The sequence below is a fragment of the Synchytrium microbalum genome (genome assembly GCF_006535985.1).
Source record: "Synchytrium microbalum strain JEL517 chromosome Unknown SmJEL517_scf0052, whole genome shotgun sequence".
Classification (NCBI taxonomy): domain Eukaryota; kingdom Fungi; phylum Chytridiomycota; class Chytridiomycetes; order Synchytriales; family Synchytriaceae; genus Synchytrium; species Synchytrium microbalum.
Genome location: NW_022158401.1, coordinates 50,694 through 66,312, shown reverse-complemented (window position 1 = coordinate 66,312; position 15,619 = coordinate 50,694). Strand labels below are relative to the sequence as shown.

The following is a 15,619-nucleotide window of genomic DNA, read 5'->3' as shown; positions in this document are numbered from 1 at the left end:
TACGCCTAAAAATACACAACTTATTCAGAGCTTGAGGCTGTCGAGACTAGCGTTGAGATCTTCTGTGCGCTTGGCCAGGATCTCACCGATTTCAGGTCTGGATTTTCCGCTCTTCATCAATTCTTCAAAAGTGGCCAACATTTCAAGGTCAATTGGAACTGGTTGTCTACAGGTTTGTGGAGAGTATCAGCAGAGCTCAACAATTAGGATTGTGTAGCTTTGAGACGTACCCCATCCAGGTTGCGAGAACGCTATGTTCATGTACAGGATCGTCTGTGTGAGGATGAATCAACACACTAAGATGAGTTTGAGCAGTTATTGATATGCTTGTAACAAGAAGTTTGAAACAAAGTAATAGCGTACCTGTGTTCACCACGATTGACAACCATCCACGAGAAGACGACTCCAGTTTCCAAAGGTGAGAATGTCTGGAAGTTGGGTATAGATGAGTAATTCGCTGCTGGAGTAGAGACAACAGTCTTATGCAAGGAAACATGCTTACGTTAATCTCAAACATGCCGACAGTATGTGGACCAACGGGCTTGGAGTGGATCATATAGACTCTATGATTTTTTTTGTGTGAGTCAAAGTGAGAATTGTGTTGCAGATTTGATGATGCTGGTTCTGGCAAAGATCTTCGATCTCAAGCGACCCTCCGAGGTAACTCTCAAAGAGCTGAACTCAAAAACTTGGAAGAAAACTTCAGTTACAACTCAACAAACATATACCTGATTTCAGGAAATTCGCGTCGAAAATCGTCGTGGAGCTTGATGATTGATTTTACTGATTTTGCATTGTTTTGCCAGAAATATACATGGAAATCCTAACGAGAAGGACGTAGTAGGTTGGCACAGATTATCATTGAATGCAGCAATGTAGCTCTTGTTCACAGCACTTACGAATCCGTTGCCTTGAGGCATGTTGCGGATAGGAGGAGGAAACTTTTCATAAAAGGGAGATCGTTCAACACCGTCAGCTCGTGGTGGATTGATTAGATCGCCATGGTCTGTCTTTTTATATGGCAAGGTCATTGTAACCAAGGTCATTGTAACTTGTTCTTCCTGTACAGGCTGCGATGGCTACTGGGTAGAGGCGGGAAATTGCTATGACTTTGATGGTAAAGATGGCTGTCTCTGAGAGTGCTTCTTCTGTCTGTTTGTGAGAATGCTACGTGTGAAGTTGGACAAGAGTGAACCGGACGCGAGGTTCGGGATTTGAAATGTCACAAGAAGTGGGAAGCTGCTGCAATAAAAAGATTAGATCATTATGAGCAATGTGGCATAAATCCTGCATTTCAGGCTTGTTCTCGAATTTGCGAAAAATCGTGCGTGTTTTGCGTCCTTTTGCGAGTTGACTGATCACAAAGCAAGTCACACTTTTGCTTGGTGAACGATCGCAAATTCCGTCTCTATCTTGTAATTGGACGGAAAGTATCCAAGCATCAATTAGAATTTGGCGCGTCGAACTGCTATTGACTTTGCCATTACCAAATGAGCTCCTCTCACCTTCCTGTCCACAGATGCGAATCGCAGGCTAGAAAGACAACAGGATTTATAACGAGTCGTAGCAAATACGTACGAATACACGAGTAAATGTTCAATACATAGTAAAATGTCTCAAACCTAGATATAATTTACATGTCTGGTCTCTTTGATAGAGACTCCCTCTCTACTCCCTACCAACTATTTGGGGTCTATGAATGCAGAAGAGCTGCTTTTCGGTGTAGATTAAATCGCTTTAATATACATTTTTTGCTTCGTGAAAAAAACCAAAAAAGCACAAGATCGACAGTGCCAGGACTTGAACCTGGGCACGTAAACGTATTTGATTTCTAATCAAACGCCTTAGACCGCTCGGCCACACTGTCATAATTGATTGATAAGGTACTTCCTTCAAATGTTATGATCACACTGTGACAAAGGGTCACCATCTCATATTGCAAAAAAAGCAATGCAATATCTCCTATAATCCCAATAGAATGCATGAGCAAAAAAAAGCAATATCTCCTTTCACATTACTCTGTAACCACTCGGGCACTTCGACCGTAAGAAAGTTTGAAATTTCGAGACTCCTAAACGGTTTGCTAGCCTCACCTAATTTTTTTAAGACTTCATATCAAAACCAGGGCACTATCCTATTAAAACAATAGTTTTAGGTATGTGCTGATGAATTCAGTATTCGTTCCTTATAGTTCTGCATTCAGGGAACGAAGTAAATACATTCCAACAACAATAATGTTGAAACCTCGTTTTACAATCATTTCGAGACCCATGCCTTCAATTCCCAATCTCTGGCCGGCTATATACAAGGTGAACGTTCGGATGGTGTATTGCTGCGTCAGTATCTTTGCTGCGGTGGTGTATTGCTGCTCGATAATTTGTTGCAGGGGTTCTTCAGGATTTAAAGGTCCATAGTTTCTCAAATAGTGGATTCGCTGCCGATTTAGGCTTCAAAAGCACAAACTACAGCTGATCTGAGCTAGCTAATAATAGTTGCGTGAGATTGTGTCCTCGTTATCACCACGAAATGTTGTAATGCTCCTCCAACAGGAGAGGAGAAGTTCTAGTGCAATAACAATGAAGTCCCAAGAGTCAATAATCCAATCAATTAGCATCAAATGGTGTCGAGTCGTCCTTTTCTGTTGGCAAGAATGTGGCAAATTGAAATATCGAGGTGCGTATCCGTGAATCACCGCTCCATCCCTTCGACCGTGGCAAGCATCGTGCTGCAAGCCTTAACAGAATGAGACCATGTGCTTTTGAGTGTAGTAAATGTGATCTAGATGTTTAATGCAGCTCTTCATCAGCACCAGCACATTTTCCATCCATTGAGTTCAATTGATTAATCAAGACAACTCCTTGTCACTTAGCACTTCCAGCAGGTTTCTTAATCCATACAGAACCAGGAGTTTTCTCGAACTCGTTAGAAAAACAGTCCATGTTCAAAGAGTTAAAGCAAGTCCCTGGGCTGGAGCTCCTTGTTCTAAATCTACAGCTCTTGAAATTTCTCTTGAGATTCTGGGGTATCAAATTCTTACGTAATGAGGCCGTCGTGGGTTGGGAAGTGGACTCTGAAGCGGTTTGTTCTTGGAATTATGAAAAGTAGGACTTTTCCAAGAAATCATGGAGCCAGTGTACGTCTGCCAACGGAAGTCGTATTCAGGGCCACTCTGAAGTAATCACCTATGAGATACTGGTATGGAATTAGTGGCTGGGAAGGTCAAGTCGGTTGTTAGCGTATTTTCACACAACCAGGCACTCTAAGAATCGATACGCAATATAAAGTGGCATAGATTCAGCACTTTCCTACTTTGGGTGACTGTCGAACTAGTCCCATTTCCTAAATGCGGCAAACAAAGAAAAGCCGTCCATTGCGTGTGATGCTCCATGATGAGGTTGATGAAGATGAGACTTCAGTTTGAAAATTCGACATGATCACAGCAGCTCTGATATTTCATTGGATAGCCAACATAAATGGACCATTTAATTCCTGAATCACGAAAAAACTGGATTGTTAAAAACTTGTTACAAAATTTGTTGAATTACAATTTGAAGAAAGCATGAACGACCACGTTTGCACCTTAGCCCCCATCTTCATAATCGAGATCTTACAGTGACCCGCTTACGGTTGAAGAATTCAGATTTGTCGTCAAAGGTTGATAAGAAGGATTGGGTGGTTTCTTGAGTATGGTCACTCATCGAGTTCAGGTGAGCTTGATGGATTCCTATTGTCAACGACGAGTGCGATAAAATAATAGGAATCACCTACGAACCTACGCCACGGTCCTCGTTGCGGTTTTTGAGGGAGTACTTGCGAGGCATTCAACAGTCTCGTTGTAACGTGAACAAGTAAGCATGTCAGAGTGGCCGAGTGGGTAAGTGAAGACGAATCTTTATCAGAAAAGGTTTGCTTCACTCGAAGTGCTTCATCCGTTGGAAGTCATAAGGAACGTATACAAGAGACGTGTTTGCATTCTTAACCATAGCAAAGACATGATAGTCCTAAGACGAGTTCACTGGTAAGCGACTGGTGCAGGAGTCTTGTCGACAAAGTTGCGTAAAAGATCTATCCAAGAAACAAGAAACAAATCACTAAGACGACGCGACCAAAAGGGAGCCTATAAAGACAAGAAACGAGTTGGCACCGTCACATGCGCGAGGCTGGCACAGTTTGCAGTAGCGCACTTACAGATTTAGAATCATTTAGAGGCATTTGGCACGAAAACAGCAAAGACGTGATTGGATGTATGTCGGCAGTAGCTTCTCGACAATCAACTTCCCCTCCACGTAATTTCCTTACAGTGGCAAGCAGTATAGTGCAGTTGTGCTCACAACAGCAGTACGAGCGACGTGGTGATTGTCGTCCAAGAACCAGTTGTGGATCTCACAAATGTCGATCCACTTGATTTATTCTCAATTAATCAAGTAAGCCTTAGTCGCCGTTGTCTTGTTTCAGTGTATCTCATTACTGCGAAGCTCGACCATGAAACTTGACCAAAAAAGGCGTGTTATCCGAAACCGTCTATTGATACTTCGTCATCATCATTTCCATCATCGGAAATCATCAATATTTGTCCCCTCTCTAGATTTGCTGACTTGATCATCTGTCGAAGTGACCTGGCAACCACCATCTCTACAACAAACGTGGGCGGAAGTCGAAAAAAATCGTGAACTGCAGGATTTGAACCTACGCGGGAAATCCCACATGATAGCGAAATGATTCGAGTCATGCTCCTTAACTAATTATAAGTCCTGTTAGTGAACCCGAAACAGTGATGGACCACTCAATTGACTTGACTCACCCACTCGGACAAGTTCACATGTTTTCCAAGCGAAACCAAACTTCCTACAAATACCACGTATCCTCCCCCAAACGTAAAAAAAAATTGCGGAACGAGTTTAAGGATCTCTTTAAGGAACGATGGTGTGTCAGTCGCGGCCCACTGGTAGTAAATATAGTAGGGGAACAAGTATGGGTTGCACTGGATTCGGCGGGTGCCGTGGTTGGTCACAACTAAGTTGAGGGACTGACGCAAACGTAATTCCAGTAACGTATGGGGAGTAATTAGCAACTTCAGTGGTTCTTAAGTGTTTTACATATATTTGCGGGACTATAATCCCAATAAAATGCATGAGCCAGAAAAAAAAGATAGATTTTAGGGCGCCTTAGGCAGCATGTACGTAGCATTTAAGATCACATTTCGTAATATATAGTCTTCGCTCAAAAACAGGGGAAAACAGCACAACCTTAATTTCTGTTACAGACATCGGCTTCGATGATCACGAGGGCTCTATCTCGCATAAGATGTGCATGATTAGTGTGGGAAGGAAATGATCTATATTGTATGCAATTGTTTCTAAATATATGCTGTGTAGTGGGAGCGCTTTGATAACTTTCATATAAGTCATGAGCTGCTCAAAACCACGGGAAGAAAGGAAGCACCTATCGTCTCCAATAATCGTAGAAGCTGTCACCAAACACTTTCATGTTTTCGCTCAACATGTCCCATCTGCATATAGAAAATTACGATTAAATACGTGAAAATGGACACGATTACAAATGTAAACCACTCCTTACCTGGTCATATGTTTGGTTTCTCCTCGTCTGTTAGAGTCTCGTTGTTGGTAATCAGCACGTAACCAGTCCTCGGCGACGGTTAGCAAGGGCGAGTTCCATATGGCATCTGGTCGTACTGATTGGCGAGCTGCCTCCAGTTCCGGGAAGACGGTTGCATCACCCACTGCACGGAAGTGCACCATTTCACCATTGTTCATATGACAAACATGAGTTGGCCAGTTTCCTTGTAGTGAATAGAAGGTCAGATCAACAGGATATCTTATTCGATACTTTTACGAATTCGCATACCTAGACCGTCGTAGATGTGGGTTGCATACAGAATTGTGCAGCCTCGTTCTTCAGTTTCTTTTTTCAGCCATTTCAGCAGTTCTGAACGAACCAAAACGTCCAAATCAACAGTGACTTCATCCAATAATAATAACGTCCACGGAGCCATTAGGCCCAAGACTATCTGCACTCGTCGCCTTTGTCCATCCGAGACCTCATTCATCTTCCATCCTAAGAGTTTAAAATTGAGAACAAACCACGGCTTCAAACCCATTCAAAAGTGCGCAAGATGTGCCAACCTGGATCTACATCAAGAATGTCCAGTAGCTTTGCGCAACGTTCATGATGTACTTCGGCATTGAGAGATTTCAGCAGCCTAGACACAGGCACCTCGCCTTTGACAACAGGATTTGCAGCCCATTCAGTTCCCAAGTATGTGACTCCCTAAATAAAGGAAGATATTTAGCGGTCATGGATGGTCCAAGCAGGCCAAAATTCCGGAAAATATTCGTGTTTGAGGTACAAAAACTTGACTCATCGAAGTTATACTAGCTCTGGTAAGCAAATAACTTACAGGAGGAGCATCGAAAAAGCATCGGTGACCCAAAATGAAGGCTTCCCCTACGTTAGTATTGAAAAACGTCACAAATCAGGGAAGGCCACACGACTTCCATTTCTAGAGATACCAACCTCTCGTCAACCTCTTTCCGGCCAACACTTTGAGGAGTGTGGACTTTCCAGCACCATTGTGACCTTGAAAGAGAGAAGATGAGATCGGGGTCGTTGGGTAGGTGTGTCTAAGTGTGGCTAGGTGTGGCATCTCCACCAGCAGATTCGGAAGAGGATTTCAGCTTCGATGAGACGACAATAAGTGATTCGTACCAACAAGGAGACATCTTGAACCATAAGGCAACTCCAACGAGAAGTCTTTCAAAATCATTGGCGATTCTTCGATGCCAAATGAAAAGTTGAGTTTGCGGACTTCAATGGCCAAATCCGATCGTAGAGCACCATCTATCAAGTGGATCAAGTAAGTACAATGATGAATGCAGTCACGGGCAGTCTTGGAACTGTGGATCAAGAGGTAGATCAAGATGTTTTCACGATACACACCTATAGGTTCTTTTGGTGGATGGACCAGAGGCTTGAGCAGGCTCATTTTATTCATGATTTGAGCGGTGATTAGACTGGTACCGGTTGATTGAGTCTTGCCTGTGCTGAGTTTGAAGTGTTGGAGAAAATGAAAGATTTACACATCTGCAGAGCAAACGAATCGCTGAATATTTACGTGTTATAACGCGTTAAAGTCTCGTCCTATGCTGTTCCGGCTGCGAATATGGCCGATAACGCAGTTCGAATGTGCTGTGGTTGTCGATAAGAAGCTCTTCGAATTCTCACCCAATTTCCAAAAAGCACGACTTTTAAGGCTCCCAGCTTGACAATGTTGCAGGAATCAAACGACAACAACGTGATTGATTCCGATAGCTCAGATCATAGATGTAAGTGTCCTTATTCACAACCTCGGAGCTAGTCTTGTCTGTCAAACTTACACACGTTTGACTTGTTTCCTGATTCACTGTCTTTATTGAATCTGTTCTGAATATTTCGTCAACTAATTCGATTTATTCTAATTTAGATGCTCACAGTACACGTATAATTTCAGCTGAGGAAAGGGAGTTTGTTGTTGAGCTGCCAGAGCGTCATCCACATAGAACACAGCTTGCTCGACTTTATCAAATCACGAGTCCAGGGCCTCCAAGACTCAATATATTGGTACCAAGAACTCGTCGTATAGAGGTCCCTTCTTCTGATGATGCTCAATCAACTACCACTGCTCCTGCTACTGCTCTACGTAACAGCGCGACTCAACGACCACTACAACATCAACAGCCTTCATCTGAATGGTCTGCTGAAAGTAGATACAATCCGTCCCTGCCCAGCTCTATGCCTATTCACTCATCCTATTCTGTGAATGGTCCAAACACTGGTTTGGCTGGTCGTATGCACCTCAACAACAACAGTCGTCAAACAAATGGATTCCAAGAGTCATCTCCTTCATTACCAAATGACCGAAATCAACAGACATCTCCTATAAGACCAGCAAATATAGATTCCAGCAATAGCTATAGCAACAATAGTCGTCCTCGTATACCCGCAGCACCAATCGCTCAAACACATCTGCCACAACCACCTACTGCTAGTGGTGCTAGTAGGCCTGTGACAGCTGCTGTAGCTACCTCAGCATCAAGTTGGAGTGCCGCTTATAGTAGAGAGGAACCAACATCATCGCCCTCGTCATATAGGGAGTCTGCCTTGAATACAGACCCTTGGAGTAGAGATACATCGTATAGAGAAACGTATGAAGTCGCACCACAACAACAAGACGAAAAATATCAGTGGGGAGTGCCTCCTCCGTCAAAAACTATTAATAGCCCTGCACCAACACCTCCATCATCCTCGTTGAGATCTGGTACTCGACATGCGCCTGCACCAAACGCATGGGGACGTACTTCTGCTCAAAATAGACGTACAACTCCATATGTACGTAATCCATATGCCCATCTAGGTCGCTCAGATGCTTTTGCTATGCGAGGAGTCGCATCTTCCAACCCGCCATCCTCAGTAACAGATCAAGAATCAGAGGCTGGTGATGAAGCAGAACAAAAATCTGGTTGGATGAGGAGCGACGAAATTCCTCGTCCAGAAGATCTGCGATCTGATTTGACAATATTGAAGGACGTCAAACCAGTCACCAGTTATTTGGAAGAACTAGACAGATCAGGCACAGTAGATGAAGCAGAAATGTTACAAAAGGCAAAATGGTCGGTCGAAGGCAAAAACCCAATTCCACAAACATCATTGCCTCCAACCACTCAGCAGCGTCGCAGTTTAACTCGATCTGGTAGATTGGCGACTGCTTATGCTTATGACCAACCCTTTGAATCGTCTGTCGGGCCATCAGGTATGATTCAAGTCGACACGCGGTATATGAATAGTATTAAAGTGCTAATTGGTGTCTATAGGGCTTCCATTCTTTAGAATGAATAGACGAGAGATGACTACAACCACCACTACTACCGCTACTACCGAAGTCGTCGAAACCACTACTCTTGTTGACGAAGATGGTCAAACTGTAAATACCGATGACGCTACCGCGATTGGCCATGATGACACTACCATTGTTAACCATGACGGTGCTTCTAGAGCTGATAATGTACAAACAGCACAGCACCACCAGCACTATGAAAACAATTATGAGAATACTGGCGAAGCTTCCAATCGTCCAGAACATCAAGGAGGCTCTGAGTATAGTGGTGCTGGTGGATCTCAACAACCATATAATGTTGGAAATGGTACTGGTGATGATATCACGAATGAAGCCTCTCGTAGCAGCCCAGGTATCTCAAGTCCAGAGTTACGTACTACACGGCCAGAAACTCCATACTCTCGAGATATGACATCCAATCGTGAAGCCTCTGTAAATGCTCGACCTGCCTCGCCAGGACCATCATCTGTTACATCAAGCACTCAGCGTACAACTGTCAACTTCCGCATTGATAATATGCGAGCTAATGCTGGACGAGACGTCTTTCGTGAAACATTACGAGGTTTGGGAGCAACTCGAACTCATGTCTTTGCGTCTCGAGGGTTTGGGGTTGCAGGAGTACCGTCTCGAGCTGTCGCTGAATTCGAACGTCGTATGGCTGAAGGTGTGTTTATAGGAGGTAATCGTTTGACGTATCGATTGGCTCGAGCAGATGAGATTCCATCTGTTGGCAATCGTGGTACACCTGCAACTACAGCTACAGCAGCTCCTGTTGCGACAAATGTATCTGGAATTGTTGTATCATCACCAGCTTCTCCATATAGTGGTAGTAGTAGTACCGCAACAACCATAACCTCATTACATCCACTACCAACGGCAAGCAAACCAAAGTCAAACTGGTCGATAGATTATGAGGATTGAGATGTAATTAAGATGATGCTATATATAAATGGATAAGATCATGCTGTTACATAGATACTTTGGTAGTGGTGATGAGTGTAGCAAGTGTATAAAATACAAAAATATGTACAGATCTAGCTTGTATATAACACAATAGTATATTCTGATTCACTGATCAAGAATAAATCGGACCAGAATCCCTCTTTTACTATCCGTTGTCGGATTTGGGTGTCTTTGGCTGTTGCTGGTTTTGGGATGTCTGAATGCTGTCACTATCGTGAAATCCCAAGTTTTTCATTTCATCAGGAGCCATTAGACCACTAGTATATAGGAAGTGATTTCAGTTCGTGAAGCAAACCCCAGAGATTCGACGAATGCAAGAGCTTTCTTCAACCAAGCCTCTCCAATCATCCAAACAAAGGTGAATGTTCTTACTGATCCATGCGACATTGCAAGTAAGCCTTTGAGAACTCTTTACACTTTGAATGCTTGCCTTCAGCTTGCTTGATGCATTCCATAAATGTTTTTGCAGCTGCTTTGCAGTCGCCTAGTAGAAGGGGATTGGTCAAGAACAACAAGCATTCAAATGTTTTTCAAGATGAACTACCATCCAAGTCCAATGGGAAGCTTCCTCTTTCAGGAGGTGACGGTTTTGAAAACCTCTGAAAACTAGCAAAACAGTGATGTTTGAATGGCTGAAATTGGAGTTGAAATCAGGGGATTGGATCGATTGAATGCTTACTTGGATCCTATACTCATCAGCCAAGTTTTGAGAATGCACTTGAAAAGTAACTGGTAAGTGTGAGAAAGCTGAGTTTGAAAATTGGATGAAGAAGGTAACGTTGCATGGACGAAGGTAGCATTGGACACAGAGAGTTTACAGCTAGCGGAATGGCGGCTTTTATCTTAAATATCTACTTGCTACTATGTGGAGAACTATAAGGAACTGTGCTCTTTTTCTTTGTTGTGATGCGAAGTTGCTCACTCGCTATTTGTAGCAAGCGAGAACGTGATGGATGATTCACACGCTTTTACGTGACTTTTGATTGACATATCTGATTGCTCACTCTAATAAGGCAGATTGATTCATTCATTGTCGCTCCACCGTGATTGATGTGCTTGAAATAATCGCTGCTTGCTTTAAACTGGAACGAAAAACCACAGACGAGCAGGAGTTCATTCATTATTTGGTGCACAGTAGGCAGGACATACGTTACATAGCGCACATAGCATCAGAACTAGATAGCAATCAAGACATCATCAGATGGCTGCTGGACGTGCTACTGTGGTGAGTAGCACCCAAGAAGACATTCGCGGATTTGTGAGTCTGTTTTGCATAGATCTGCTGCCCCTACATCGGAATGACGGCCATATTCCCATGCACCATGCTCCTACTAACATCATCTATACTCACTCCCACTCATCATTCATAGGGTGAAAACTATGAAAAGGTTGAAAAAATCGGGGAAGGAACATATGGTGTCGTGTACAAGGCAAAGGACAGAACGACCGGAACCATCGTCGCATTGAAGAAAATCAGATTGGATACTGAAGATGAGGGTGTCCCTTCCACTGCCATTCGTGAAATATCCCTCCTCAAGGAACTCAACCATCCAAATGTCGTCAGGTATGTACAATACATGTGATTGAAGGCCTATTCATAATTATCTTGATCATTTGCAATCGTTTCCATTGATTTAATCGTTTTGCCATACTTATTCATCGTCTTGCTGATGATGATGCTACAACTGGGGTTTGGTTGTGCCTCAAGTGACTTAAACTCGCTAAGTCACAGGTTGATTGATTTATTAACACTAGACTACTCGATATCGTCCACAATGATGAAAAATTGTACCTCATTTTCGAATTCTTGGATTTGGACTTGAAGAAATACATGGATACGACTGCGCCATACGGATTGTCTGCAAACCTCGTCAAGGTATGATAAAAGTGATGATACAATGATGATCCAATGATCAGATGACGATGAGAATGATCAAACAACCCACATGCGCTGATGTTCTCTCTATCTTTACTAGAGCTACATGTATCAACTCTTGAAGGGCTTGCACTACTGCCACTCTCGACGAATCCTACACAGAGACTTGAAACCACAGAACTGTAACTCAACATCAATGATCATTCTCATCTCTCTAATGCTAACAATCTTATCCCCTGACCTTCAATAGTACTCATTGATCAACACGGTGCACTCAAACTAGCAGACTTTGGTTTGGCTAGAGCCTTTGGTATCCCACTAAGAACCTACACTCATGAAGTCGTCACACTATGGTATCGAGCTCCAGAAATCCTATTGGGAGGCAAACACTACTCAACTTGTGTCGATATGTGGAGCGTCGGTTGCATCTTTGCTGAAATGTGTCTCCGACATCCTCTCTTCCCTGGTGACTCTGAAATTGATGAGATCTTCCGTATCTTCAGGTATGTGAATGGAGAAATGAACATGATATACAGGAGTTAACTTGTTGGCTAGGATAAATCATGGCTTCCACGTGTATCACAAAAAATCATAAAATTTTTACCATTAACTAACAAACAAAACACACACACAGGACTCTGGGTACTCCAAACGAATCTACTTGGAGTGGCATCTCTGCTCTGCCAGACTACAAACCTTCATTCCCGGTTTGGGGTGCTCAAGACTTGGGAAAAGTGGTGCACAATCTCGATGCTGACGGTCTGGATTTGTTAAAGGTGAATATCCCATGCTATCCAATTATTACTGGGGTCTTTCGCCATAAGATCATTCCGCCCTGACATCATTTTTTAGCGAATGCTTGTGTATGAGCCAGGTCGTCGAATCTCTGCCAAACAGGCATTGGCTCACCCATATTTCGGAGGAATGGATCAAATGTAGCTGGGTCTACGCAAAACTACTAACCTACAAAGACCACTTTATACTCCATGTTCATATTTAATAACTCAAAGTAAAGGGACGTTTATTATTTCCCCCACTTAATGTACACTACTAAAAACAGAAAGGTATTACACAAAGAACTCGACAATTGGTTTGTGAACAAGATACAATTCTCAAATCCGTGAGATGTCTTGTTTTTCCAAGTGTGTTTTATTTGACTGTTTGAGCATATGACTATAATACTATTGTTCAACTGACGAAACAAATTGCGTGAGACTCGAAAGTCTACTGAATTTGGTCAAACAAGGTCCATGCTGTTAAAATCGTCTTCCAAGTTTGCGAGCTCATCCTGTAAAGCGTCCATATCATCGTCGTCGTCTTGAGCATGAGCTGGAGTTGTCGTTTTTGGAGTAGCCATTTGAGACGATCGACTTTGAGTATTGGCAGAATTTGCTTTCGTGCTTGCTGGTGTTTGTGGAGAATCCACAGATTGTCTGACAGGAGAATCAACAGATTGTCTCACAAAAGCTGACGTGGTTGGGTCTTCTTCGGCTTCTTGATCGACTGCACCCGAAACTGGCCTACCATCCCTAACAACTCCTTGTTCTACGTCAACCTGAGCCCCTTGAGTCAAAACCCCAAGTGAAACCGCATCCTTCAACAACCAAAACTTTATATTCTTCGGTATCAACGTCTTGACCTTCATCGGCGATTTCAGTAACGAGCCCTTTGGCAATGGAGTAGTCCCAATCGCGTCTTTGATTGATGCGACAATGATAGGATCGACTGATGCTGGAAGTAGCGCCGATTCGTGTTTGGGCGAGAGGATTCTGTGTGTGTATGAGAGCGCGTCAGTGGAGAGGGGCTGCCAGTGGCGTGGGACGTGGTCTGGTTGTGTGTCGGATAGTTTGCTGGGAGGGTGAGAGGGGCGTGTGTAGCGGGTGGAGGAGAGGCTGAGTGCGCTTGCAGCTTGAGATTCGTCGGCTTGAGACATTGACGGTTCGTCTTGTAATGGAGCCGTTTCGTCCTCACTTGCACCATCATGCTGAGAGGTTTCAGAGCCAACTGACTCACCGGGCGATACAGGATCCGGGAACATCATGTCCGTATCAAGCGTTCCACCATTCGCAGAATCGGGCGTCACGGATCTAGACCGTCGACGCAGCATGGCGATAGCTGCCCATGCAATAGAGTTACGACTTGCGAGAGAACTTGCACGTGCGACGAAGGGGGTTGATGGTTTTGTAGATGGGATTGTGAGTGATCCCGAACTGTCATTTTGGTTGGTTTCAATCAGTCCGCGTGATGAGGTGCGAGGGACTGAGAGTGTTGTACTTTGTGATGTCGAGTTAGTTGTTGTTGATGTAGCGTTCGTATCTGTCGTATCAGGTCTCGTTATGGATAGTGATGGTGTAGACGCAGTTATGGGTCTTGTAGGTCCTAGCGAAAGCATGGATGACGATTCATTTGATGATTCACCGCCATCAGCAGATAATGGTCGCTCCTTGTGTGATTTGACCCAGTTTCGTTGTATGGACGTGGGCCGGCTATCTTTTCGTAATAACGCAGATCCACGTCTTTTCCAGGATTCTTTGCCTGGCACCTGCATCGATTCTTCAGACTCTGTGCGTACCGATTTAGCAGATTGGCTGGCAGCTAGACTTGGTCTTGACGATCCTATCATGATCCCTCTCCGCGATCCACGTAGCGCGTCTCGTAATGCTTGTTCAGCCTTCAACTCTTCAGCCGATTGTGCCTTTTCGGCATCATCTGTCTCCGATGCGTCAGACTCGTCAGGTGTTCTCGGTGAGGTATGGTATTCATCATCGTGAGAGTACTGGTCTTGAAAAGCGATCGTCTTGTGTGGTTTAGCACTACTACTAATCTCGTTACTCTTTGCAGCACTCATTATCCCCGACCCTCTACGAATCTCAGCATCAAACTTCCCCTTCATGGTCCACCGATACCGTCTCGCCGTCTCAACCATAGACTCCCTAACACGGATCCGCTCTACCGCTTGTCTTCGCACTCGAGTCATCTGCACAAGCACTCTGTGATTGAATTCATCTTGCGTCATGCCTTCATGACCTAGCGGCGAGCCAGCAGCGATTTGATCAAGTGGTGCGTTGTCATGTTGAAACGAAATTTTGTTATCTAGGTCCATGACTTCGTATTTTCGCATGAATTGTTCGGCAGCGGCTTCGGATCCGAAAATATTTAGGGCTGCTTGGTTGATGTTGTGAGGGATGGGGACTGATGAACGACGGCGCGATGCACGGCGAGAAGTTGTTGCAGGCTGTGCTTCTAGCGGTCTGATAAATGACACCCGGGCCGGATCACTTTGGTGGTGAGGTACAAACGTGTCTTGTGGCGGATGGTGATCTTGTGCACTTGCAAGTTGTGGTAATGGATCCACTCCCTTCAAACCTTTAAAATGCACGGTGAATTCCTCTGGCTGTGACTCTGTGCGTACCACGGATTGTCGTAGGTTGCTGCCGAGAGATTGTAGCTGTTGTGTGGTTGAAGTTGAGCGACTTGGTACATGGCTATCCGCAATGACGTGCTCTATACGGTCTTCTGGTGCTTTATCAACTTGGATTTGTGTCTCGTCTTGTTTCGAGAATAGTGCTTCAATCTTCCGTTTACGCTGTTGGTGAAAAAGTAGATATATTTAGAGACAGTTCATAATCATTGTATCAAAAGTCGTCACACGAACCTGTAGGAAATTATTCATTTTTTTAGCCCGTTCGTGCTCCTTCCTCTCCTCCATCAAAGCTGTTGCTTCAATTCCTTGTTTGGCAATCAATTTGCGTTGATGAGCGATTTTTTCATTCCAAAAAGCCAGTTTCGAGTCTCGATTATTTCGATTCGTCTCGACCATATACGCCTCGAGTGAATTTGCGAGAGATTCCAGGCGTGCATTTTCTGCTTTTGTCCTTCGTGTCATTTTT

The 15,619-nt window shown here is 43.9% G+C and overlaps 4 protein-coding genes across 4 annotated transcripts; 1 reads left to right on the top strand and 3 right to left on the bottom strand.

Annotated features, from left to right (window-relative positions):
- Positions 1-24: 24 nt before the first annotated feature.
- Positions 25-1,031, bottom strand: SmJEL517_g05549 (uncharacterized protein; the record flags this gene model as incomplete). The annotated part of the gene is made up of 6 exons (XM_031171475.1): positions 25-166; positions 231-296; positions 364-428; positions 503-563; positions 729-823; positions 900-1,031. 6 exons carry the CDS (start codon positions 1,029-1,031, stop codon positions 25-27), a joined length of 561 nt encoding a protein of 186 aa, XP_031022567.1.
- Positions 1,032-5,442: 4,411 nt separating this feature from the next.
- Positions 5,443-7,003, bottom strand: SmJEL517_g05548 (uncharacterized protein; the record flags this gene model as incomplete). Its single annotated transcript, XM_031171474.1, has 8 exons — positions 5,443-5,509; positions 5,578-5,800; positions 5,866-6,075; positions 6,144-6,288; positions 6,419-6,465; positions 6,535-6,597; positions 6,727-6,858; positions 6,958-7,003. The coding sequence occupies 8 exons, from the start codon at positions 7,001-7,003 to the stop codon at positions 5,443-5,445; spliced, it is 933 nt and encodes a 310-aa protein (XP_031022568.1).
- Positions 7,004-11,054: 4,051 nt separating this feature from the next.
- Positions 11,055-12,668, top strand: SmJEL517_g05547 (uncharacterized protein; the record flags this gene model as incomplete). The annotated part of the gene is made up of 7 exons (XM_031171473.1): positions 11,055-11,111; positions 11,224-11,417; positions 11,609-11,729; positions 11,830-11,911; positions 11,980-12,232; positions 12,364-12,505; positions 12,582-12,668. 7 exons carry the CDS (start codon positions 11,055-11,057, stop codon positions 12,666-12,668), a joined length of 936 nt encoding a protein of 311 aa, XP_031022565.1.
- A 298-nt stretch (positions 12,669-12,966) lies between these two features.
- On the bottom strand, positions 12,967-15,615 carry SmJEL517_g05546 (uncharacterized protein; the record flags this gene model as incomplete). Its single annotated transcript, XM_031171472.1, has 2 exons — positions 12,967-15,315; positions 15,385-15,615. 2 exons carry the CDS (start codon positions 15,613-15,615, stop codon positions 12,967-12,969), a joined length of 2,580 nt encoding a protein of 859 aa, XP_031022566.1.
- Between the last annotated feature and the right edge of the window lie 4 nt (positions 15,616-15,619).